General features: G+C 34.9%; 1 protein-coding gene and 5 long non-coding RNA genes across 10 annotated transcripts; 3 read left to right on the top strand and 3 right to left on the bottom strand.

The window, feature by feature from the left end:
* The first annotated feature begins 3296 nt into the window (after nt 1–3296).
* On the top strand, nt 3297–5090 carry LOC124341478. Of its 3 annotated transcripts, XR_006918305.1 has the most exons (6): nt 3297–3572; nt 3642–3904; nt 3971–4130; nt 4190–4302; nt 4450–4669; nt 4745–5090. It is a non-coding gene; the product is annotated as an uncharacterized LOC124341478 (long non-coding RNA). The 3 variants fall into 3 exon arrangements; XR_006918306.1 differs by having other exon boundaries at nt 3298–3572; nt 4457–5090; XR_006918304.1 differs by having other exon boundaries at nt 3300–3572; nt 4450–5090.
* Nucleotides 5091–7434: 2344 nt separating this feature from the next.
* Nucleotides 7435–9211, bottom strand: LOC124341477. Of its 3 annotated transcripts, XR_006918302.1 has the most exons (6): nt 8955–9211; nt 8621–8884; nt 8395–8554; nt 8223–8335; nt 7856–8075; nt 7435–7780 (listed from the first exon to the last, which is right to left on the bottom strand). It is a non-coding gene; the product is annotated as an uncharacterized LOC124341477 (long non-coding RNA). The 3 variants fall into 3 exon arrangements; XR_006918303.1 differs by having other exon boundaries at nt 7435–8068; nt 8955–9210; XR_006918301.1 differs by having other exon boundaries at nt 7435–8075; nt 8955–9209.
* Nucleotides 9212–10585: 1374 nt separating this feature from the next.
* LOC124341482 lies at nt 10586–12379 on the top strand. Its single transcript, XR_006918315.1, has 6 exons — nt 10586–10859; nt 10929–11192; nt 11259–11418; nt 11478–11590; nt 11738–11957; nt 12033–12379. It is a non-coding gene; the product is annotated as an uncharacterized LOC124341482 (long non-coding RNA).
* Nucleotides 12380–15735: 3356 nt separating this feature from the next.
* LOC124341481 lies at nt 15736–17529 on the bottom strand. The gene is made up of 6 exons (XR_006918314.1): nt 17256–17529; nt 16923–17186; nt 16697–16856; nt 16525–16637; nt 16158–16377; nt 15736–16082 (listed from the first exon to the last, which is right to left on the bottom strand). It is a non-coding gene; the product is annotated as an uncharacterized LOC124341481 (long non-coding RNA).
* Nucleotides 17530–18803: 1274 nt separating this feature from the next.
* Nucleotides 18804–20605, top strand: LOC124341484. Its single transcript, XR_006918319.1, has 6 exons — nt 18804–19085; nt 19155–19418; nt 19485–19644; nt 19704–19816; nt 19964–20183; nt 20259–20605. It is a non-coding gene; the product is annotated as an uncharacterized LOC124341484 (long non-coding RNA).
* Nucleotides 20606–23961: 3356 nt separating this feature from the next.
* Nucleotides 23962–25772, bottom strand: LOC124340620 (peptidyl-prolyl cis-trans isomerase FKBP9-like). The gene is made up of 6 exons (XM_046793184.1): nt 25670–25772; nt 25159–25412; nt 24923–25019; nt 24751–24863; nt 24384–24603; nt 23962–24308 (listed from the first exon to the last, which is right to left on the bottom strand). Exons 1-5 carry the CDS (start codon nt 25770–25772, stop codon nt 24391–24393), a joined length of 780 nt encoding a protein of 259 aa, XP_046649140.1. The 3' UTR covers nt 23962–24308; nt 24384–24390.
* Between the last annotated feature and the right edge of the window lie 781 nt (nt 25773–26553).

The following is a 26553-nucleotide window of genomic DNA, read 5'->3' as shown; positions in this document are numbered from 1 at the left end:
TAGTTTTAGAAAAATGGTTCATAGAAAATTTCCCAGGAAGTTTGAAGTTGCTATAATGATTTTTGTCTCTTGTTAAAACCAATTATTTTATTACAGAATGTGTAAATCGATGTCTATTACACCAAATAAAGTCAATTGAATCAATAAATTTATAAATCAATTCATGAAGAAATAGTTTTAGAAAAATGGTTCATAGAAAATTTCCCAGGAAGTTTGAAGTTGCTATAATGATTATTTCTCTTGTTAAAACCAATTTTTTTATTATAGAATGTGTAAATCGATGTCTAATACACCATTTCAAGTCAATTGAATCAATAAATTCATAAATCAATTCACGAAGAAATAGTTTTAGAAAAATGGTTCATAGAAAATTTCCCAGGAAGTATGAAGTTGCTATAATGATTATTTCTCTTGTTAAAACCAATTTTTTTATTATAGAATGTGTAAATCGATGTCTAATAAACCATTTCAAGTCAATTGAATCAATAAATTCATAAATCAATTCATGAAGAAATAGTTTTAGAAAAATGGTTCATAGAAAATTTCCCAGGAAGTTTGAAGTTGCTATAATGATTTTTGTCTCTTGTTAAAACCAATTATTTTATTACAGAATGTGTAAATCGATGTCTATTACACCAAATAAAGTCAATTGAATCAATAAATTTATAAATCAATTCATGAAGAAATAGTTTTAGAAAAATGGTTCATAGAAAATTTCCCAGGAAGTTTGAAGTTGCTATAATGATTATTTCTCTTGTTAAAACCAATTTTTTTATTATAGAATGTGTAAATCGATGTCTAATACACCATTTCAAGTCAATTGAATCAATAAATTTATAAATCAATTCATGAAGAAATAGTTTTAGAAAAATGGTTCATAGAAAATTTCCCAGGAAGTATAAAGTTGCTATAATGATTATTTCTCTTGTTAAAACCAATTTTTTTATTAAAGAATGTGTAAATCGATGTCTAATAAACCATTTCAAGTCAATTGAATCAATAAATTCATAAATCAATTCATGAAGAAATAGTTTTAGAAAAATGGTTCATAGAAAATTTCCCAGGAAGTTTGAAGTTGCTATAATGATTATTTCTCTTGTTAAAACCAATTTTTTTATTATAGAATGTGTAAATCGATGTCTAATAAACCATTTCAAGTCAATTGAATCAATAAATTCATAAATCAATTCATGAAGAAATAGTTTTAGAAAAATGGTTCATAGAAAATTTCCCAGGAAATTTGAAGTTGCTATAATGATTATTTCTCTTGTTAAAACCAATTTTTTTATTATAGAATGTGTAAATCGATGTCTAATACACCATTTCAAGTCAATTGAATCAATGAATTCATATATCAATTCACGAAGAAATAGTTTTAGAAAAATGGTTCATATAAAATTTCCCAGGAAGTTTGAAGTTGCTATAATGATTTTTATCTCTTGTTAAAACAAATTATTTTATTACAAAATGTGTAAATCGATGTCTATTACACCAAATAAATTCAATTGAATCAATAAATTTATAAATCAATTCATGAAGAAATAGTTTTAGAAAAATGGTTCATAGAAAATTTTCCATGAAGTTTGAAGTTGCTATAATTATTTTTATCTCTTGTTAAAACAAATTATTTTATTACAGAATGTGTAAATCGATGTCTATTACACCAAATAAAGTCAATTGAAGCAATAAATTTATAAATCAATTCTTGAAGAAATAGTTTTAGAAAAATGGTTCATAGAAAATTTCCCAGGAAGTTTGAAGTTGCTATAATGATTATTTCTCTTGTTAAAACCAATTTTTTTATTATAGAATGTGTAAATCGATGTCTAATACACCATTTCAAGTCAATTGAATCAATGAATTCATATATCAATTCACGAAGAAATAGTTTTAGAAAAATGGTTCATATAAAATTTCCCAGGAAGTTTGAAGTTGCTATAATGATTTTTATCTCTTGTTAAAACAAATTATTTTATTACAGAATGTGTAAATCGATGTCTATTACACCAAATAAAGTCAATTGAATCAATAAATTTATAAATCAATTCATGAAGAAATAGTTTTAGAAAAATGGTTCATAGAAAATTTTCCATGAAGTTTGAAGTTGCTATAATTATTTTTATCTCTTGTTAAAACAAATTATTTTATTACAGAATGTGTAAATCGATGTCTATTACACCAAATAAAGTCAATTGAATCAATAAATTTATAAATCAATTCATGAAGAAATAGTTTTAGAAAAATGGTTCATAGAAAATTTCCCAGGAAGTTTGAAGTTGCTATAATGATTATTTCTCTTGTTAAAACCAATTTTTTTATTATAGAATGTGTAAATCGATGTCTAATACACCATTTCAAGTCAATTGAATCAATAAATTTATAAATCAATTCATGAAGAAATAGTTTTAGAAAAATGGTTCATAGAAAATTTTCCATGAAGTTTGAAGTTGCTATAATTATTTTTATCTCTTGTTAAAACAAATTATTTTATTACAGAATGTGTAAATCGATGTCTATTACACCATTTCAAGTCAATTGAATCAATAAATTCATAAATCAATTCACGAAGAAATAGTTTTAGAAAAATGGTTCATAGAAAATTTCCCAGGAAGTATGAAGTTGCTATAATGATTATTTCTCTTGTTAAAACCAATTTTTTTATTATAGAATGTGTAAATCGATGTCTAATAAACCATTTCAAGTCAATTGAATCAATAAATTCATAAATCAATTCATGAAGAAATAGTTTTAGAAAAATGGTTCATAGAAAATTTGGGAAAGCGACAATAACCCACATAGACACTAGTCCTTTTAACATGTAGACACTAGAACTTTACAATAGAACATAAACATAAGTCAGTTCTAGTGTCGTCAAAAATTTACATTTTAAAATTTAGCTAGGTCTAGTGTCTCTACTTCTAGTTCTAGCGTCTTCGAAGACATTTTAAATTTTAACGTTATAAAATTTACAAAATCCAAATTAAATTTTTTAATTCCAAATTGTCAAAGTTTTAACATAGTTTTAAATACTGTTTAGTTCTAGTGTCCTATAAGCTAGTTCTAGTGTCTCCTTAATTTAAAAGTTAAAAAAGAAATGTTTGTTCTATTGTCTTCGATAACACTATGAGTGTTAAATGTTAAATTTATTTTTTAAATTTCGATTCGAGATTTTCGATTTTCAAAAATATCCTCTTAGAGCCTGGTGTACTTAATGCTGCCATCTAGCGATAGGTTGGCGAATGCCATCTAGCGATAGGTTGGCGAATGCCATCTAGCGATAGGATGGCCATCTCTATCGGTCGTGGTTGTTGCCTTTGTTGCTCTGGCAAATCTGTTGCCATGGTGGTTTCAGAAGATCTTTTCCCACAAGAACTTGCCTCGTGTGGTCCTATCAGCCATTACTGATTTATTTTTATTTTTCCAAACAAAAATGTCTTGCAACGACGTAGATGAATACACAATGTACCTTCAGTTGTACAAATGGTACAAACAGGATTGTGTTGAGATGGGAAAGGTTCCCAAAGAATTAATATCGTTTCTCGGACAGTTAAAAGCAAAAGCTCGTGGCCCTGGTAATGCTGTTTTTTTTTAAATAAATTGTGATCATACATATATCTAATTTGTGTTTTCATTACCTCTAGGTGACGATAGTCAGTTGAAGGGAAACTTAACTGAATCGCAAGAAAGTAAACCATCTTTGGTCTCATCTTGGAACCTCCTTGTCCTTCACCGATGACAACCAAATTTGATAATGTTGCTGCACATTTTACAACCAGCTCATCCTTTGGTCATTCAGCATTGAATCCAAAATCTGCTAACAGAGCCACAAATTGTCCAGCCTTAGATGGCATCAAACGAAAGCTGAGAACCATTGAAGGGAAAAGTGTTCCTACAGTTAAGAAAAGTATGGGGCTTTCAAATTTTTTTTCTTAGAATTATCAACTCAATTCTTCTCTAAAATTTAATTTAGGATGCATAAACACATCCACATTTACATTACATGTATTTGTGTTCCCACACTTCGGCTGGTTAGGAAGTACAGCCACTACAGGAGAAAAGGCAGACTTTTGTGACATGTTTTACAGAGCTGGGCTCTGGAGATAAGGGAGCTGGAAACATCATTCCTGGCGGTATGACTGATTAAAACTACTGAAACTGAATAAGTCATTCATGTTTACAAATCATTCAGGTGCCACACTGCTTTTTGATGTCGAGTTGATGGGCATCAACCAGGCCCCACCTCCCCAGAATGTTTTCAAACAGATTGACAGTGATTCCAACAACCAGTTGTCGAAAGAAGAGGTAAACAATTGGACTCTTTGTGTGCTCACTTGCTCATCAGCTATAATTGGTGTTGCTTATTTTCAATATTGGATTTGATTATTTATACTTTCAGTTGACTTGAGTGTGCTTCTTTTATTCATATGCTTACATGGGTTTAATTTTAAGGTGGCAGATTACATAAAAAAGCACATTTTCCCAACTGAGAAAGCTGAAGAGGTCCCTGCTGAAGAAGGAGCACCGCAGCAGCAAGATCCTCTCAAGATTACTGAAGAGATCTTCCAGCACGAAGATCACGACCGAGATGGCTACATCTCGTTCGAAGAATTCTACGGACCGCACGATGAACTCCAAGTCTTCCATTCTCGCGATCCAGTTTAAATCTCAGGTGCGGAGAATCGAGATTTTTAATATCGAATTTTCCTAATAAATTAGAATAATTTTGTTTTCTTTTCAAATATAGAATTAGCTCTCTCAACCGGCCATAACAAAATGCAATTCCATATTGTTCTCTTTGTTGTTATGTCTAAACCTCACTACCTGTTTCTGTACTCGTGTTATTCGCCCACATGAATTAAATGTGTTGTTCAACCTCGAGTTGAAAAACTCAAGAAACTATCAAGAAAATCGATTAATTATCTTGTAAACTATAAAACATTTTTACAAATATTCCATGTAAATCTTTGTTTTATCCTAAATTACTCTTCTTTACTTAAGATTCGGTTAATCAGTGCTATATACTCGTTTGCCAGTTGTTTATTATGTTTTTATTTGTCGGATTGAATTCAGAAATATAGGCGTTGATCATTCGAGTGTTTTTTATTATTTTGATCCTTAAATACAGATACATGGCAAATATGTTTAATTGGTAGTCTATCCAGCAATGCACGGCGTAGAAAAAAATGCATCGAGTTGACTAAGCAAGAGGCTGGAACAATGAATGATTGTGGAGGTCATCCAAGCATCGTTTTCATCTACAAATAGTTTGTCTATTCTGTGGTCAATTGCGGAATGAGTCCATCAGTTTTGTATTTATAATGGTCATCATCTGATCGTTGGATTAACTCGCGCTAAAATGTTCCTGATCTTCTTCATTTTATCGATGTGCACTGTAGAGCAGCAGGTGCCAACCCTTTTTTCTTCTTTTGGACTTCATCTAATGATTCTGCTTGTGCTTTAGTATATCCCATTATTAAAAAAGAAATGTAAGATGTTAAAAGGTATTGGTGACCGTTGGTTACCTTCTGTTATAGGGATACTGCATGACTTTTTTCGATACATGATAGACTCTATGACATTGATGGATGGTCATACCGGATTTCCAGCGGAATTGAACACATGTCCATTGCATGTGCTAAACACACGTTTAAAATCTCGTAAAATCCATACAAAAGTAACATCTTTAACACCTATACAAAAAACTCTTTCAACTATTCTCCATAGTCCGGTTTTTCTCTCCCTACATGTAGATAAGGCATGTATTAGAGCAATGTAGAGTGAGAACACATTGTATAGCTCTGTATTCTGGTTCTCCTCCATGTGTGTGTGTTGGGCATATAGTAGACCAAACCACCGTTGAGCTAAATTTGAGGGCCTCTCAATCTCTTTTCGCGTCTATACATAACTAAAAGCTGAAAAGCACCAACACTATCAAACACCAAATAAGAGTTTGAACAAAAATCACGTCAACGTGTCGAATGCATACTCAAAGCCGGATAACTTTTGGTCACTAATCATTGTAAAACGTTTAATTTAAGAGATTATGGTCTATAGACATTAGACTGGCAAATTAGCGCACTGATTACTCGTTTGCCTGTAGGCTACTAGTTACACACGTATATAGTTTTTTGCATTCCGCTCGCGTGCACTACGGCTTTCAGGTGTCTAAGTAGTGTATAGCTTGTAGGTCTTCGAATCCATTGTAGCACAGCGTCATTCGATAGGAGGAGACCTATAAATAGTTGAGAATTGAGATGCGGCAAGACAATTTAGTAATGGTCTCGTTGTACAATCCGACCTAAAAAGCTAGCAGATTAAACTTCATTCTCTTATAGATATCATCAACATTTGGGTCCTTTTTGTTATCCTATTCTTTTTTAACAATCCAAAGACGTCCAAGGATCTGTGTCCTCTCTTTTTTTCGTTATTCTGCACATAATATGATATGTATTAAATAGGTTTAGCCCTGTATTATGTACATCCTGCAGATTTGCAATGTTCAAACACGGTCTACTTTACACAATCTTCTCAACTCGTGTTACGTGTAGCTGCTGCCGGATGCTGCAGGGTTTGTTGCTTTTATCGTGGAGAAAAGCCTGGAGCGAAGGCGATAAGCAGCGCGCACCTTAAAAGTGATGGACTGTGTGCCCAAAAGTTTTCTTTTTTCTTTTTTGTTACTCTCGAGCCTCTTACTTCACTGCAAGTCTGAAGAAAAGGATGCATGTACAGCACATGCTTTGCTTTTCTCATCTCTACCAGAATAGAGCTCATCTCGGTTGGAGCGGACCTCAAACAGGATTTTTGTTTGAGAATCTTGTCTAACGCAGCAACCGAGCAATCCTAGATGGAGGTGAAAGTAGCTCATATAATTTGTACGTATAGATCGGTGCTGTTATCACGTCTTGACCATGCATCAGCGTATGTCTAAGATTATAAGGAATTTAAGGATGCGGTTGGCAGCGCAAAAGACTTTTTTTTTCCTGTTTTTTGTGGCCAATGCGGATATAAAAACGTAACACAACAGCATGTTTTCCCGTTTGAAAAACATTGAAACAGCCAATAGGTGCACAGTTGAATATCGACGGAAATGTATATAAGCTAATATAATATAACTCGGGGCAGTGAATTATTATTATACAGAGTCGCGTGTTTCCGGATATTTTCAACACACGATGCATATCTATTTCAATCTTAATCAAGAAACGGGTTTTTCATTTTTAAAAAACTGCGGAGATGTATATACAGAAGTAAACTTGTAATCATAACGCACCTAGAGGCTATTCCGACATACATTTCAATGATGTTGTTTCTCGACCTTATTGTGTAGACATAATTACGTTGTACTTTCAGCATCTAGTCAAAGTATTGCAATGTTCTTTGCGTTGCCAGTACTATGTTTTCTTGTATTTGGATCAAAATAATAAAAAACACTCGAATGATCAACGCCTATATTTCTGAATTCAATCCGACAAATAAAAACATAATAAACAACTGGCAAACGAGTATATAGCACTGATTAACCGAATCTTAAGTAAAGAAGAGTAATTTAGGATAAAACAAAGATTTACATGGAATATTTGTAAAAATGTTTTATAGTTTACAAGATAATTAATCGATTTTCTTGATAGTTTCTTGAGTTTTTCAACTCGAGGTTGAACAACACATTTAATTCATGTGGGCGAATAACACGAGTACAGAAACAGGTAGTGAGGTTTAGACATAACAACAAAGAGAACAATATGGAATTGCATTTTGTTATGGCCGGTTGAGAGAGCTAATTCTATATTTGAAAAGAAAACAAAATTATTCTAATTTATTAGGAAAATTCGATATTAAAAATCTCGATTCTCCGCACCTGAGATTTAAACTGGATCGCGAGAATGGAAGACTTGGAGTTCATCGTGCGGTCCGTAGAATTCTTCGAACGAGATGTAGCCATCTCGGTCGTGATCTTCGTGCTGGAAGATCTCTTCAGTAATCTTGAGAGGATCTTGCTGCTGCGGTGCTCCTTCTTCAGCAGGGACCTCTTCAGCTTTCTCAGTTGGGAAAATGTGCTTTTTTATGTAATCTGCCACCTTAAAATTAAACCCATGTAAGCATATGAATAAAAGAAGCACACTCAAGTCAACTGAAAGTATAAATAATCAAATCCAATATTGAAAATAAGCAACACCAATTATAGCTGATGAGCAAGTGAGCACACAAAGAGTCCAATTGTTTACCTCTTCTTTCGACAACTGGTTGTTGGAATCACTGTCAATCTGTTTGAAAACATTCTGGGGAGGTGGGGCCTGGTTGATGCCCATCAACTCGACATCAAAAAGCAGTGTGGCACCTGAATGATTTGTAAACATGAATGACTTATTCAGTTTCAGTAGTTTTAATCAGTCATACCGCCAGGAATGATGTTTCCAGCTCCCTTATCTCCAGAGCCCAGCTCTGTAAAACATGTCACAAAAGTCTGCCTTTTCTCCTGTAGTGGCTGTACTTCCTAACCAGCCGAAGTGTGGGAACACAAATACATGTAATGTAAATGTGGATGTGTTTATGCATCCTAAATTAAATTTTAGAGAAGAATTGAGTTGATAATTCTAAGAAAAAAAATTTGAAAGCCCCATACTTTTCTTAACTGTAGGAACACTTTTCCCTTCAATGGTTCTCAGCTTTCGTTTGATGCCATCTAAGGCTGGACAATTTGTGGCTCTGTTAGCAGATTTTGGATTCAATGCTGAATGACCAAAGGATGAGCTGGTTGTAAAATGTGCAGCAACATTATCAAATTTGGTTGTCATCGGTGAAGGACAAGGAGGTTCCAAGACTGAGACCAAAGATGGTTTACTTTCTTGCGATTCAGTTAAGTTTCCCTTCAACTGACTATCGTCACCTAGAGGTAATGAAAACACAAATTAGATATATGTATGATCACAATTTATTTTAAAAAAAAACAGCATTACCAGGGCCACGAGCTTTTGCTTTTAACTGTCCGAGAAACGATATTAATTCTTTGGGAACCTTTCCCATCTCAACACAATCCTGTTTGTACCATTTGTACAACTGAAGGTACATTGTGTATTCATCTACGTCGTTGCAAGACATTCTTGTTTGGAAAAATAAAAAATAAATCAGTAATGACTTTTAGGACCACACGAGGCAAGTTCTTGTGGGAAAAGATCTTCTGAAACCACCATGGCAACAGATTTGACAGAGCAACAACGGCAACAACCACGACCGATAGATGGATGGCATTCGCCTACCTATCGCTAGATGGCGCCATCAAGTACACCAGAGCTTCGAAATTCTAAAATCTCAAATCCAATTCAAAAAAATGTAACGTTGATAGTGTTAGCTGGGTCAATAGAACAAACAATTTCTTTTTTAATTTTTTAATTTACCATTATCATGGAAACACTAGAACTAGGTTATAAGACACTAGAACTAAATTCGTTTGAAATTGTAACAATTTTGAATTTAAATATTCAATATGGATTTTTTAATATTTTTGAATGTTACAATTTAAAATGTCTTCGAAGACACTAGAACTAGTAGTAGAGACACTAGACCTATCTAAATTTTAAAATGTAAATTTTTGACGACACTAGAACTGACTTATTTTTATGTTCTATTGTGAAGTTCTAGTGCCTAAATGTTAAAAGGTCTAGTGTCTATTAGGTCTAAAGTAGGCATGCCGAAAATTTCCCAGGAAGTTTGAAGTTGCTATAATGATTTTTGTCTCTTGTTAAAACCAATTATTTTATTACAGAATGTGTAAATCGATGTCTATTACACCAAATAAAGTCAATTGAATCAATAAATTTATAAATCAATTCATGAAGAAATAGTTTTAGAAAAATGGTTCATAGAAAATTTCCCAGGAAGTTTGAAGTTGCTATAATGATTATTTCTCTTGTTAAAACCAATTTTTTTATTATAGAATGTGTAAATCGATGTCTAATACACCATTTCAAGTCAATTGAATCAATAAATTTATAAATCAATTCATGAAGAAATAGTTTTAGAAAAATGGTTCATAGAAAATTTCCCAGGAAGTATAAAGTTGCTAGGCATGCCTACTTTAGACCTAATAGACACTAGACCTTTTAACATTTAGGCACTAGAACTTCACAATAGAACATAAACATAAGTCAGTTCTAGTGTCGTCAAAAATTTACATTTTAAAATTTAGCTAGGTCTAGTGTCTCTACTTCTAGTTCTAGCGTCTTCGAAGACATTTTAAATTTTAACGTTATAAAATTTACAAAATCCAAATTAAATTTTTTAATTCCAAATTGTCAAAGTTTTAACATAGTTTTAAATACTGTTTAGTTTTAGTGTCCTATAAGCTAGTTCTAGTGTCTCCTTAATTTAAAAGTTAAAAAAGAAATGTTTGCTCTATTGTCTTCGATAACACTATGAGTGTTAAATGTTAAATTTATTTTTTAAATTTCGATTCGAGATTTTCGATTTTCAAAAATATCCTCTTAGAGCCTGGTGTACTTAATGCTGCCATCTAGCGATAGGTTGGCGAATGCCATCTAGCGATAGGTTGGCGAATGCCATCTAGCGATAGGATGGCCATCTCTATCGGTCGTGGTTGTTGCCTTTGTTGCTCTGTCAAATCTGTTGCCATGGTGGTTTCAGAAGATCTTTTCCCACAAGAACTTGCCTCGTGTGGTCCTTAAAGTCATTACTGATTTATTTTTTATTTTTCCAAACAAGAATGTCTTGCAACGACGTAGATGAATACACAATGTACCTTCAGTTGTACAAATGGTACAAACAGGATTGTGTTGAGATGGGAAAGGTTCCCAAAGAATTAATATCGTTTCTCGGACAGTAAAAAGCAAAAGCTCGTGGCCCTGGTAATGCTGTTTTTTTTTAAATAAATTGTGATCATACATATATCTAATTTGTGTTTTCATTACCTCTAGGTGACGATAGTCAGTTGAAGGGAAACTTAACTGAATCGCAAGAAAGTAAACCATCTTTGGTCTCAGTCTTGGAACCTCCTTGTCCTTCACCGATGACAACCAAATTTGATAATGTTGCTGCACATTTTACAACCAGCTCATCCTTTGGTCATTCAGCAGTGAATCCAAAATCTGCTAACAGAGCCACAAATTGTCCAGCCTTAGATGGCATCAAACGAAAGCTGAGAACCATTGAAGGGAAAAGTGTTCCTACAGTTAAGAAAAGTATGGGGCTTTCAAATTTTTTTTCTTAGAATTATCAACTCAATTCTTCTCTAAAATTTAATTTAGGATGCATAAACACATCCACATTTACATTACATGTATTTGTGTTCCCACACTTCGGCTGGTTAGGAAGTACAGCCACTACAGGAGAAAAGGCAGACTTTTGTGACATGTTTTACAGAGCTGGGCTCTGGAGATAAGGGAGCTGGAAACATCATTCCTGGCGGTATGACTGATTAAAACTACTGAAACTGAATAAGTCATTCATGTTTACAAATAATTCAGGTGCCACACTGCTTTTTGATGTCGAGTTGATGGGCATCAACCAGGCCCCACCTCCCCAGAATGTTTTCAAACAGATTGACAGTGATTCCAACAACCAGTTGTCGAAAGAAGAGGTAAACAATTGGACTCTTTGTGTGCTCACTTGCTCATCAGCTATAATTGGTGTTGCTTATTTTCAATATTGGATTTGATTATTTATACTTTCAGTTGACTTGAGTGTGCTTATTTTATTCATATGCTTACATGGGTTTAATTTTAAGGTGGCAGATTACATAAAAAAGCACATTTTCCCAACTGAGAAAGCTGAAGAGGTCCCTGCTGAAGAAGGAGCACCGCAGCAGCAAGATCCTCTCAAGATTACTGAAGAGATCTTCCAGCACGAAGATCACGACCGAGATGGCTACATCTCGTTCGAAGAATTCTACGGACCGCACGATGAACTCCAAGTCTTCCATTCTCGCGATCCAGTTTAAATCTCAGGTGCGGAGAATCGAGATTTTTAATATCGAATTTTCCTAATAAATTAGAATAATTTTGTTTTCTTTTCATATATAGAATTAGCTCTCTCAACCGGCCATAACAAAATGCAATTCCATATTGTTCTCTTTGTTGTTATGTCTAAACCTCACTACCTGTTTCTGTACTCGTGTTATTCGCCCACATGAATTAAATGTGTTGTTCAACCTCGAGTTGAAAAACTCAAGAAACTATCAAGAAAATCGATTAAATATCTTGTAAACTATAAAACATTTTTACAAATATTCCATGTAAATCTTTGTTTTATCCTAAATTACTCTTCTTTACTTAAGATTCGGTTAATCAGTGATATATACTCGTTTGCCAGTTGTTTATTATGTTTTTATTTGTCGGATTGAATTCAGAAATATAGGCGTTGATCATTCGAGTGTTTTTTATTATTTTGATCCTTAAATACAGATACATGGCAAATATGTTTAATTGGTAGTCTATCCAGCAATGCACGGCGTAGAAAAAAATGCATCGAGTTGACTAAGCAAGAGGCTGGAACAATGAATGATTGTGGAGGTCATCCAAGCATCGTTTTCATCTACAAATAGTTTGTCTATTCTGTGGTCAATTGCGGAATGAGTCCATCAGTTTTGTATTTATAATGGTCATCATCTGATCGTTGGATTAACTCGCGCTAAAATGTTCCTGATCTTCTTCATTTTATCGATGTGCACTGTAGAGCAGCAGGTGCCAACCCTTTTTTCTTCTTTTGGACTTCATCTAATGATTCTGCTTGTGCTTTAGTATATCCCATTATTAAAAAAGAAATGTAAGATGTTAAAAGGTATTGGTGACCGTTGGTTACCTTCTGTTCTAGGGATACTGCATGACTTTTTTCGATACATGATAGACTCTATGACATTGATGGATGGTCATACCGGATTTCCAGCGGAATTGAACACATGTCCATTGCATGTGCTAAACACACGTTTAAAATCTCGTAAAATCCATACAAAAGTAACATCTTTAACACCTATACAAAAAACACTTTCAACTATTCTCCATAGTCCGGTTTTTCTCTCCCTACATGTAGATAAGGCATGTATTAGAGCAATGTAGAGTGAGAACACATTGTATAGCTCTGTATTCTGGTTCTCCTCCATGTGTGTGTGTTGGGCATATAGTAGACCAAACCACCGTTGAGCCAAATTTGAGGGCCTCTCAATCTCTTTTCGCGTCTATACATAACTAAAAGCTGAAAAGCACCAACACTATCAAACACCAAATAAGAGTTTGAACAAAAATCACGTCAACGTGTCGAATGCATACTCAAAGCCGGATAACTTTTGGTCACTAATCATTGTAAAACGTTTAATTTAAGAGATTATGGTCTATAGACATTAGACTGGCAAATAAGCGCACTGATTACTCGTTTGCCTGTAGGCTACTAGTTACACACGTATATAGTTTTTTGCATTCCGCTCGCGTGCACTACGGCTTTCAGGTGTCTAAGTAGTGTATAGCTTGTAGGTCTTCGAATCCATTGTAGCACAGCGTCATTCGATAGGAGGAGACCTATAAATAGTTGAGAATTGAGATGCGGCAAGACAATTTAGTAATGGTCTCGTTGTACAATCCGACCTAAAAAGCTAGCAGATTAAACTTCATTCTCTTATAGATATCATCAACATTTGGGTCCTTTTTGTTATCCTATTCTTTTTTAACAATCCAAAGACGTCCAAGGATCTGTGTCCTCTCTTTTTTTCGTTATTCTGCACATAATATGATATGTATTAAATAGGTTTAGCCCTGTATTATGTACATCCTGCAGATTTGCAATGTTCAAACACGGTCTACTTTACACAATCTTCTCAACTCGTGTTACGTGTAGCTGCTGCCGGATGCTGCAGGGTTTGTTGCTTTTATCGTGGAGAAAAGCCTGGAGCGAAGGCGATAAGCAGCGCGCACCTTAAAAGTGATGGACTGTGTGCCCAAAAGTTTTCTTTTTTCTTTTTTGTTACTCTCGAGCCTCTTACTTCACTGCAAGTCTGAAGAAAAGGATGCATGTACAGCACATGCTTTGCTTTTCTCATCTCTACCAGAATAGAGCTCATCTCGGTTGGAGCGGACCTCAAACAGGATTTTTGTTTGAGAATCTTGTCTAACGCAGCAACCGAGCAATCCTAGATGGAGGTGAAAGTAGCTCATATAATTTGTACGTATAGATCGGTGCTGTTATCACGTCTTGACCATGCATCAGCGTATGTCTAAGATTATAAGGAATTTAAGGATGCGGTTGGCAGCGCAAAAGACTTTTTTTTTCCTGTTTTTTGTGGCCAATGCGGATATAAAAACGTAACACAACAGCATGTTTTCCCGTTTGAAAAACATTGAAACAGCCAATAGGTGCACAGTTGAATATCGACGGAAATGTATATAAGCTAATATAATATAACTCGGGGCAGTGAATTATTATTATACAGAGTCGCGTGTTTCCGGATATTTTCAACACACGATACATATCTATTTCAATCTTAATCAAGAAACGGGTTTTTCATTTTTAAAAAACTGCGGAGATGTATATACAGAAGTAAACTTGTAATCATAACGCACCTAGAGGCTATTCCGACATACATTTCAATGATGTTGTTTCTCGACCTTATTGTGTAGACATAATTACGTTGTACTTTCAGCATCTAGTCAAAGTATTGCAATGTTCTTTGCGTTGCCAGTACTATGTTTTCTTGTATTTTCATAGCAGATTGATAGCTATTAGATGTTAATGAAATTTACCCGGTTTTTTATTCAGATTTATGTGTGTGCCGCTGCTGTATCTGTATATTCTTTTTCAAGCTATTCGTCTTGTCTCAAGTAGTGGAGAAAGCAATAACTTAATTACGTACAAGAGTCGATAATAGATAATAGTTGGCTCGGACGTGAAACATAAAGACAAAAATGCGGTAGCAACTCGGTATTCATCAAATAAACTGCGGCAGCTGAGCCACTTCTCACGTGTATTATACGTCACGATTCACGTCAGAAGAAACTCTTGCTGCTGTTTCGTTTTTTTTTGAAAGCCCGTCAGACGGATTTATATATGGGGGGAGACCTGACTAGCATGTCTATCTCTCCACTCTGAATTCTGTGTGACCTCTTCACATCTCAAACCATAAGGACACACAAGGAGAGCAATCAACTTGTGACTCCCAGAGAATGAGTATAACAGGATGATTCTATTTTGTTGTAAATAGTAAATTAATAGAATAAGTGTAGACCTCTCGGCTCGACACGCTTGAAATGAAATATAAGGAATCTTAATAATATCTTGCGGCAATAAATGAGAAGGTTACGTAATGAGGAATATTGTCGTCTCACAGTGGACAAAGGGCGAAATCTGATACACACGTAAGGAGAAATGGCATCCAAGAATATCAATTAAGCGAATAACACCTTAAAAACAGTCGGTTGATGGTGGCGCCGGATCAATAATCATCAACACAGCAAGGCCGAGGTCATCAAAAGAGATTAAAATACCCACAAAACTTTTCTTCTTTCTCTAAGAGTTATATTTTTAAACTGATGGACTCATTCCGCAATTGACCACAGAATAGACAAACTATTTGTAGATGAAAACGATGCTTGGATGACCTCCACAATCATTCATTGTTCCAGCCTCTTGCTTAGTCAACTCGATGCATTTTTTTCTACGCCGTGCATTGCTGGATAGACTACCAATTAAACATATTTGCCATGTATCTGTATTTAAGGATCAAAATAATAAAAAACACTCGAATGATCAACGCCTATATTTCTGAATTCAATCCGACAAATAAAAACATAATAAACAACTGGCAAACGAGTATATATCACTGATTAACCGAATCTTAAGTAAAGAAGAGTAATTTAGGATAAAACAAAGATTTACATGGAATATTTGTAAAAATGTTTTATAGTTTACAAGATATTTAATCGATTTTCTTGATAGTTTCTTGAGTTTTTCAACTCGAGGTTGAACAACACATTTAATTCATGTGGGCGAATAACACGAGTACAGAAACAGGTAGTGAGGTTTAGACATAACAACAAAGAGAACAATATGGAATTGCATTTTGTTATGGCCGGTTGAGAGAGCTAATTCTATATATGAAAAGAAAACAAAATTATTCTAATTTATTAGGAAAATTCGATATTAAAAATCTCGATTCTCCGCACCTGAGATTTAAACTGGATCGCGAGAATGGAAGACTTGGAGTTCATCGTGCGGTCCGTAGAATTCTTCGAACGAGATGTAGCCATCTCGGTCGTGATCTTCGTGCTGGAAGATCTCTTCAGTAATCTTGAGAGGATCTTGCTGCTGCGGTGCTCCTTCTTCAGCAGGGACCTCTTCAGCTTTCTCAGTTGGGAAAATGTGCTTTTTTATGTAATCTGCCACCTTAAAATTAAACCCATGTAAGCATATGAATAAAATAAGCACACTCAAGTCAACTGAAAGTATAAATAATCAAATCCAATATTGAAAATAAGCAACACCAATTATAGCTGATGAGCAAGTGAGCACACAAAGAGTCCAATTGTTTACCTCTTCTTTCGACAACTGGTTGTTGGAATCACTGTCAATCTGTTTGAAAACATTCTGGGGAGGTGGGGCCTGGTTGATGCCCATCAACTCGACATCAAAAAGCAGTGTGGCACCTGAATTATTTGTAAACATGAATGACTTATTCAGTTTCAGTAGTTTTAATCAGTCATACCGCCAGGAATGATGTTTCCAGCTCCCTTATCTCCAGAGCCCAGCTCTGTAAAACATGTCACAAAAGTCTGCCTTTTCTCCTGTAGTGGCTGTACTTCCTAACCAGCCGAAGTGTGGGAACACAAATACATGTAATGTAAATGTGGATGTGTTTATGCATCCTAAATTAAATTTTAGAGAAGAATTGAGTTGATAATTCTAAGAAAAAAAATTTGAAAGCCCCATACTTTTCTTAACTGTAGGAACACTTTTCCCTTCAATGGTTCTCAGCTTTCGTTTGATGCCATCTAAGGCTGGACAATTTGTGGCTCTGTTAGCAGATTTTGGATTCACTGCTGAATGACCAAAGGATGAGCTGGTTGTAAAATGTGCAGCAACATTATCAAATTTGGTTGTCATCGGTGAAGGACAAGGAGGTTCCAAGACTGAGACCAAAGATGGTTTACTTTCTTGCGATTCAGTTAAGTTTCCCTTCAACTGACTATCGTCACCTAGAGGTAATGAAAACACAAATTAGATATATGTATGATCACAATTTATTTAAAAAAAAACAGCATTACCAGGGCCACGAGCTTTTGCTTTTTACTGTCCGAGAAACGATATTAATTCTTTGGGAACCTTTCCCATCTCAACACAATCCTGTTTGTACCATTTGTACAACTGAAGGTACATTGTGTATTCATCTACGTCGTTGCAAGACATTCTTGTTTGGAAAAATAAAAAATAAATCAGTAATGACTTTAAGGACCACACGAGGCAAGTTCTTGTGGGAAAAGATCTTCTGAAACCACCATGGCAACAGATTTGACAGAGCAACAAAGGCAACAACCACGACCGATAGAGATGGCCATCCTATCGCTAGATGGCATTCGCCAACCTATCGCTAGATGGCATTCGCCAACCTATCGCTAGATGGCAGCATTAAGTACACCAGGCTCTAAGAGGATATTTTTGAAAATCGAAAATCTCGAATCGAAATTAAAAAAATAAATTTAACATTTAACACTCATAGTGTTATCGAAGACAATAGAGCAAACATTTCTTTTTTAACTTTTAAATTAAGGAGACACTAGAACTAGCTTATAGGACACTAAAACTAAACAGTATTTAAAACTATGTTAAAACTTTGACAATTTGGAATTAAAAAATTTAATTTGGATTTTGTAAATTTTATAACGTTAAAATTTAAAATGTCTTCGAAGACGCTAGAACTAGAAGTAGAGACACTAGACCTAGCTAAATTTTAAAAAGTAAATTTTTGACGACACTAGAACTGACTTATGTTTATGTTCTATTGTAAAGTTCTAGTGTCTACATGTTAAAAGGACTAGTGTCTATGTGGGTTATTGTCGCTTTCCCAGTTGCTATAATGATTATTTCTCTTGTTAAAACCAATTTTTTTATTATAGAATGTGTAAATCGATGTCTAATAAACCATTTCAAGTCAATTGAATCAATAAATTCATAAATCAATTCATGAAGAAATAGTTTTAGAAAAATGGTTCATAGAAAATTTCCCAGGAAGTTTGAAGTTGCTATAATGATTATTTCTCTTGTTAAAACCAATTTTTTTATTATAGAATGTGTAAATGGGAAAGCGACAATAACCCACATAGACACTAGTCCTTTTAACATGTAGACACTAGAACTTTACAATAGAACATAAACATAAGTCAGTTCTAGTGTCGTCAAAAATTTACTTTTTAAAATTTAGCTAGGTCTAGTGTCTCTACTTCTAGTTCTAGCGTCTTCGAAGACATTTTAAATTTTAACGTTATAAAATTTACAAAATCCAAATTAAATTTTTTAATTCCAAATTGTCAAAGTTTTAACATAGTTTTAAATACTGTTTAGTTTTAGTGTCCTATAAGCTAGTTCTAGTGTCTCCTTAATTTAAAAGTTAAAAAAGAAATGTTTGCTCTATTGTCTTCGATAACACTATGAGTGTTAAATGTTAAATTTATTTTTTAAATTTCGATTCGAGATTTTCGATTTTCAAAAATATCCTCTTAGAGCCTGGTGTACTTAATGCTGCCATCTAGCGATAGGTTGGCGAATGCCATCTAGCGATAGGTTGGCGAATGCCATCTAGCGATAGGATGGCCATCTCTATCGGTCGTGGTTGTTGCCTTTGTTGCTCTGTCAAATCTGTTGCCATGGTGGTTTCAGAAGATCTTTTCCCACAAGAACTTGCCTCGTGTGGTCCTTAAAGTCATTACTGATTTATTTTTTATTTTTCCAAACAAGAATGTCTTGCAACGACGTAGATGAATACACAATGTACCTTCAGTTGTACAAATGGTACAAACAGGATTGTGTTGAGATGGGAAAGGTTCCCAAAGAATTAATATCGTTTCTCGGACAGTAAAAAGCAAAAGCTCGTGGCCCTGGTAATGCTGTTTTTTTTTAAATAAATTGTGATCATACATATATCTAATTTGTGTTTTCATTACCTCTAGGTGACGATAGTCAGTTGAAGGGAAACTTAACTGAATCGCAAGAAAGTAAACCATCTTTGGTCTCAGTCTTGGAACCTCCTTGTCCTTCACCGATGACAACCAAATTTGATAATGTTGCTGCACATTTTACAACCAGCTCATCCTTTGGTCATTCAGCAGTGAATCCAAAATCTGCTAACAGAGCCACAAATTGTCCAGCCTTAGATGGCATCAAACGAAAGCTGAGAACCATTGAAGGGAAAAGTGTTCCTACAGTTAAGAAAAGTATGGGGCTTTCAAATTTTTTTTCTTAGAATTATCAACTCAATTCTTCTCTAAAATTTAATTTAGGATGCATAAACACATCCACATTTACATTACATGTATTTGTGTTCCCACACTTCGGCTGGTTAGGAAGTACAGCCACTACAGGAGACAAGGCAGACTTTTGTGACATGTTTTACAGAGCTGGGCTCTGGAGATAAGGGAGCTGGAAACATCATTCCTGGCGGTATGACTGATTAAAACTACTGAAACTGAATAAGTCATTCATGTTTACAAATAATTCAGGTGCCACACTGCTTTTTGATGTCGAGTTGATGGGCATCAACCAGGCCCCACCTCCCCAGAATGTTTTCAAACAGATTGACAGTGATTCCAACAACCAGTTGTCGAAAGAAGAGGTAAACAATTGGACTCTTTGTGTGCTCACTTGCTCATCAGCTATAATTGGTGTTGCTTATTTTCAATATTGGATTTGATTATTTATACTTTCAGTTGACTTGAGTGTGCTTATTTTATTCATATGCTTACATGGGTTTAATTTTAAGGTGGCAGATTACATAAAAAAGCACATTTTCCCAACTGAGAAAGCTGAAGAGGTCCCTGCTGAAGAAGGAGCACCGCAGCAGCAAGATCCTCTCAAGATTACTGAAGAGATCTTCCAGCACGAAGATCACGACCGAGATGGCTACATCTCGTTCGAAGAATTCTACGGACCGCACGATGAACTCCAAGTCTTCCATTCTCGCGATCCAGTTTAAATCTCAGGTGCGGAGAATCGAGATTTTTAATATCGAATTTTCCTAATAAATTAGAATAATTTTGTTTTCTTTTCATATATAGAATTAGCTCTCTCAACCGGCCATAACAAAATGCAATTCCATATTGTTCTCTTTGTTGTTATGTCTAAACCTCACTACCTGTTTCTGTACTCGTGTTATTCGCCCACATGAATTAAATGTGTTGTTCAACCTCGAGTTGAAAAACTCAAGAAACTATCAAGAAAATCGATTAAATATCTTGTAAACTATAAAACATTTTTACAAATATTCCATGTAAATCTTTGTTTTATCCTAAATTACTCTTCTTTACTTAAGATTCGGTTAATCAGTGATATATACTCGTTTGCCAGTTGTTTATTATGTTTTTATTTGTCGGATTGAATTCAGAAATATAGGCGTTGATCATTCGAGTGTTTTTTATTATTTTGATCCTTAAATACAGATACATGGCAAATATGTTTAATTGGTAGTCTATCCAGCAATGCACGGCGTAGAAAAAAATGCATCGAGTTGACTAAGCAAGAGGCTGGAACAATGAATGATTGTGGAGGTCATCCAAGCATCGTTTTCATCTACAAATAGTTTGTCTATTCTGTGGTCAATTGCGGAATGAGTCCATCAGTTTAAAAATATAACTCTTAGAGAAAGAAGAAAAGTTTTGTGGGTATTTTAATCTCTTTTGATGACCTCGGCCTTGCTGTGTTGATGATTATTGATCCGGCGCCACCATCAACCGACTGTTTTTAAGGTGTTATTCGCTTAATTGATATTCTTGGATGCCATTTCTCCTTACGTGTGTATCAGATTTCGCCCTTTGTCCACTGTGAGACGACAATATTCCTCATTACGTAACCTTCTCATTTATTGCCGCAAGATATTATTAAGATTCCTTATATTTCATTTCAAGCGTGTCGAGCCGAGAGGTCTACACTTATTCTATTAATTTACTATTTACAACAAAATAGAATCATCCTGTTATACTCATTCTCTGGGAGTCACAAGTTGATTGCTCTCCTTGTGTGTCCTTATGGTTTGAGATGTGAAGAGGTCACACAGAATTCAGAGTGGAGAGATAGACATGCTAGTCAGGTCTCCCCCCATATATAAATCCGTCTGACGGGCTTTCAAAAAAAAACGAAACAGCAGCAAGAGTTTCTTCTGACGTGAATCGTGACGTATAATACACGTGAGAAGTGGCTCAGCTGCCGCAGTTTATTTGATGAATACCGAGTTGCTACCGCATTTTTGTCTTTATGTTTCACGTCCGAGCCAACTATTATCTATTATCGACTCTTGTACGTAATTAAGTTATTGCTTTCTCCACTACTTGAGACAAGACGAATAGCTTGAAAAAGAATATACAGATACAGCAGCGGCACACACATAAATCTGAATAAAAAACCGGGTAAATTTCATTAACATCTAATAGCTATCAATCTGCTATGAAAATACAAGAAAACATAGTACTGGCAACGCAAAGAACATTGCAATACTTTGACTAGATGCTGAAAGTACAACGTAATTATGTCTACACAATAAGGTCGAGAAACAACATCATTGAAATGTATGTCGGAATAGCCTCTAGGTGCGTTATGATTACAAGTTTACTTCTGTATATACATCTCCGCAGTTTTTTAAAAATGAAAAACCCGTTTCTTGATTAAGATTGAAATAGATATGTATCGTGTGTTGAAAATATCCGGAAACACGCGACTCTGTATAATAATAATTCACTGCCCCGAGTTATATTATATTAGCTTATATACATTTCCGTCGATATTCAACTGTGCACCTATTGGCTGTTTCAATGTTTTTCAAACGGGAAAACATGCTGTTGTGTTACGTTTTTATATCCGCATTGGCCACAAAAAACAGGAAAAAAAAAGTCTTTTGCGCTGCCAACCGCATCCTTAAATTCCTTATAATCTTAGACATACGCTGATGCATGGTCAAGACGTGATAACAGCACCGATCTATACGTACAAATTATATGAGCTACTTTCACCTCCATCTAGGATTGCTCGGTTGCTGCGTTAGACAAGATTCTCAAACAAAAATCCTGTTTGAGGTCCGCTCCAACCGAGATGAGCTCTATTCTGGTAGAGATGAGAAAAGCAAAGCATGTGCTGTACATGCATCCTTTTCTTCAGACTTGCAGTGAAGTAAGAGGCTCGAGAGTAACAAAAAAGAAAAAAGAAAACTTTTGGGCACACAGTCCATCACTTTTAAGGTGCGCGCTGCTTATCGCCTTCGCTCCAGGCTTTTCTCCACGATAAAAGCAACAAACCCTGCAGCATCCGGCAGCAGCTACACGTAACACGAGTTGAGAAGATTGTGTAAAGTAGACCGTGTTTGAACATTGCAAATCTGCAGGATGTACATAATACAGGGCTAAACCTATTTAATACATATCATATTATGTGCAGAATAACGAAAAAAAGAGAGGACACAGATCCTTGGACGTCTTTGGATTGTTAAAAAAGAATAGGATAACAAAAAGGACCCAAATGTTGATGATATCTATAAGAGAATGAAGTTTAATCTGCTAGCTTTTTAGGTCGGATTGTACAACGAGACCATTACTAAATTGTCTTGCCGCATCTCAATTCTCAACTATTTATAGGTCTCCTCCTATCGAATGACGCTGTGCTACAATGGATTCGAAGACCTACAAGCTATACACTACTTAGACACCTGAAAGCCGTAGTGCACGCGAGCGGAATGCAAAAAACTATATACGTGTGTAACTAGTAGCCTACAGGCAAACGAGTAATCAGTGCGCTTATTTGCCAGTCTAATGTCTATAGACCATAATCTCTTAAATTAAACGTTTTACAATGATTAGTGACCAAAAGTTATCCGGCTTTGAGTATGCATTCGACACGTTGACGTGATTTTTGTTCAAACTCTTATTTGGTGTTTGATAGTGTTGGTGCTTTTCAGCTTTTAGTTATGTATAGACGCGAAAAGAGATTGAGAGGCCCTCAAATTTGGCTCAACGGTGGTTTGGTCTACTATATGCCCAACACACACACATGGAGGAGAACCAGAATACAGAGCTATACAATGTGTTCTCACTCTACATTGCTCTAATACATGCCTTATCTACATGTAGGGAGAGAAAAACCGGACTATGGAGAATAGTTGAAAGTGTTTTTTGTATAGGTGTTAAAGATGTTACTTTTGTATGGATTTTACGAGATTTTAAACGTGTGTTTAGCACATGCAATGGACATGTGTTCAATTCCGCTGGAAATCCGGTATGACCATCCATCAATGTCATAGAGTCTATCATGTATCGAAAAAAGTCATGCAGTATCCCTAGAACAGAAGGTAACCAACGGTCACCAATACCTTTTAACATCTTACATTTCTTTTTTAATAATGGGATATACTAAAGCACAAGCAGAATCATTAGATGAAGTCCAAAAGAAGAAAAAAGGGTTGGCACCTGCTGCTCTACAGTGCACATCGATAAAATGAAGAAGATCAGGAACATTTTAGCGCGAGTTAATCCAACGATCAGATGATGACCATTATAAATACAAAACTGATGGACTCATTCCGCAATTGACCACAGAATAGACAAACTATTTGTAGATGAAAACGATGCTTGGATGACCTCCACAATCATTCATTGTTCCAGCCTCTTGCTTAGTCAACTCGATGCATTTTTTTCTACGCCGTGCATTGCTGGATAGACTACCAATTAAACATATTTGCCATGTATCTGTATTTAAGGATCAAAATAATAAAAAACACTCGAATGATCAACGCCTATATTTCTGAATTCAATCCGACAAATAAAAACATAATAAACAACTGGCAAACGAGTATATATCACTGATTAACCGAATCTTAAGTAAAGAAGAGTAATTTAGGATAAAACAAAGATTTACATGGAATATTTGTAAAAATGTTTTATAGTTTACAAGATATTTAATCGATTTTCTTGATAGTTTCTTGAGTTTTTCAACTCGAGGTTGAACAACACATTTAATTCATGTGGGCGAATAACACGAGTACAGAAACAGGTAGTGAGGTTTAGACATAACAACAAAGAGAACAATATGGAATTGCATTTTGTTATGGCCGGTTGAGAGAGCTAATTCTATATATGAAAAGAAAACAAAATTATTCTAATTTATTAGGAAAATTCGATATTAAAAATCTCGATTCTCCGCACCTGAGATTTAAACTGGATCGCGAGAATGGAAGACTTGGAGTTCATCGTGCGGTCCGTAGAATTCTTCGAACGAGATGTAGCCATCTCGGTCGTGATCTTCGTGCTGGAAGATCTCTTCAGTAATCTTGAGAGGATCTTGCTGCTGCGGTGCTCCTTCTTCAGCAGGGACCTCTTCAGCTTTCTCAGTTGGGAAAATGTGCTTTTTTATGTAATCTGCCACCTTAAAATTAAACCCATGTAAGCATATGAATAAAATAAGCACACTCAAGTCAACTGAAAGTATAAATAATCAAATCCAATATTGAAAATAAGCAACACCAATTATAGCTGATGAGCAAGTGAGCACACAAAGAGTCCAATTGTTTACCTCTTCTTTCGACAACTGGTTGTTGGAATCACTGTCAATCTGTTTGAAAACATTCTGGGGAGGTGGGGCCTGGTTGATGCCCATCAACTCGACATCAAAAAGCAGTGTGGCACCTGAATTATTTGTAAACATGAATGACTTATTCAGTTTCAGTAGTTTTAATCAGTCATACCGCCAGGAATGATGTTTCCAGCTCCCTTATCTCCAGAGCCCAGCTCTGTAAAACATGTCACAAAAGTCTGCCTTTTCTCCTGTAGTGGCTGTACTTCCTAACCAGCCGAAGTGTGGGAACACAAATACATGTAATGTAAATGTGGATGTGTTTATGCATCCTAAATTAAATTTTAGAGAAGAATTGAGTTGATAATTCTAAGAAAAAAAATTTGAAAGCCCCATACTTTTCTTAACTGTAGGAACACTTTTCCCTTCAATGGTTCTCAGCTTTCGTTTGATGCCATCTAAGGCTGGACAATTTGTGGCTCTGTTAGCAGATTTTGGATTCACTGCTGAATGACCAAAGGATGAGCTGGTTGTAAAATGTGCAGCAACATTATCAAATTTGGTTGTCATCGGTGAAGGACAAGGAGGTTCCAAGACTGAGACCAAAGATGGTTTACTTTCTTGCGATTCAGTTAAGTTTCCCTTCAACTGACTATCGTCACCTAGAGGTAATGAAAACACAAATTAGATATATGTATGATCACAATTTATTTAAAAAAAAACAGCATTACCAGGGCCACGAGCTTTTGCTTTTTACTGTCCGAGAAACGATATTAATTCTTTGGGAACCTTTCCCATCTCAACACAATCCTGTTTGTACCATTTGTACAACTGAAGGTACATTGTGTATTCATCTACGTCGTTGCAAGACATTCTTGTTTGGAAAAATAAAAAATAAATCAGTAATGACTTTAAGGACCACACGAGGCAAGTTCTTGTGGGAAAAGATCTTCTGAAACCACCATGGCAACAGATTTGACAGAGCAACAAAGGCAACAACCACGACCGATAGAGATGGCCATCCTATCGCTAGATGGCATTCGCCAACCTATCGCTAGATGGCATTCGCCAACCTATCGCTAGATGGCAGCATTAAGTACACCAGGCTCTAAGAGGATATTTTTGAAAATCGAAAATCTCGAATCGAAATTTAAAAAATAAATTTAACATTTAACACTCATAGTGTTATCGAAGACAATAGAGCAAACATTTCTTTTTTAACTTTTAAATTAAGGAGACACTAGAACTAGCTTATAGGACACTAAAACTAAACAGTATTTAAAACTATGTTAAAACTTTGACAATTTGGAATTAAAAAATTTAATTTGGATTTTGTAAATTTTATAACGTTAAAATTTAAAATGTCTTCGAAGACGCTAGAACTAGAAGTATATAGATATAATTCATATATCAATTCACGAAGAAATAGTTTTAGAAAAATGGTTCATATAAAATTTCCCAGGAAGTTTGAAGTTGCTATAATGATTTTTATCTCTTGTTAAAACAAATTATTTTATTACAGAATGTGTAAATCGATGTCTATTACACCAAATAAAGTCAATTGAATCAATAAATTTATAAATCAATTCATGAAGAAATAGTTTTAGAAAAATGGTTCATAGAAAATTTTCCATGAAGTTTGAAGTTGCTATAATTATTTTTATCTCTTGTTAAAACAAATTATTTTATTACAGAATGTGTAAATCGATGTCTATTACACCAAATAAAGTCAATTGAATCAATAAATTTATAAATCAATTCATGAAGAAATAGTTTTAGAAAAATGGTTCATAGAAAATTTCC

This window comes from Daphnia pulicaria, chromosome 5 (assembly GCF_021234035.1).
Source record: "Daphnia pulicaria isolate SC F1-1A chromosome 5, SC_F0-13Bv2, whole genome shotgun sequence".
Taxonomy (NCBI): domain Eukaryota; kingdom Metazoa; phylum Arthropoda; class Branchiopoda; order Diplostraca; family Daphniidae; genus Daphnia; species Daphnia pulicaria.
The sequence above is the reverse complement of the archived record's forward strand: the minus strand, read 5'-3'. Positions and strand labels throughout refer to the sequence as shown.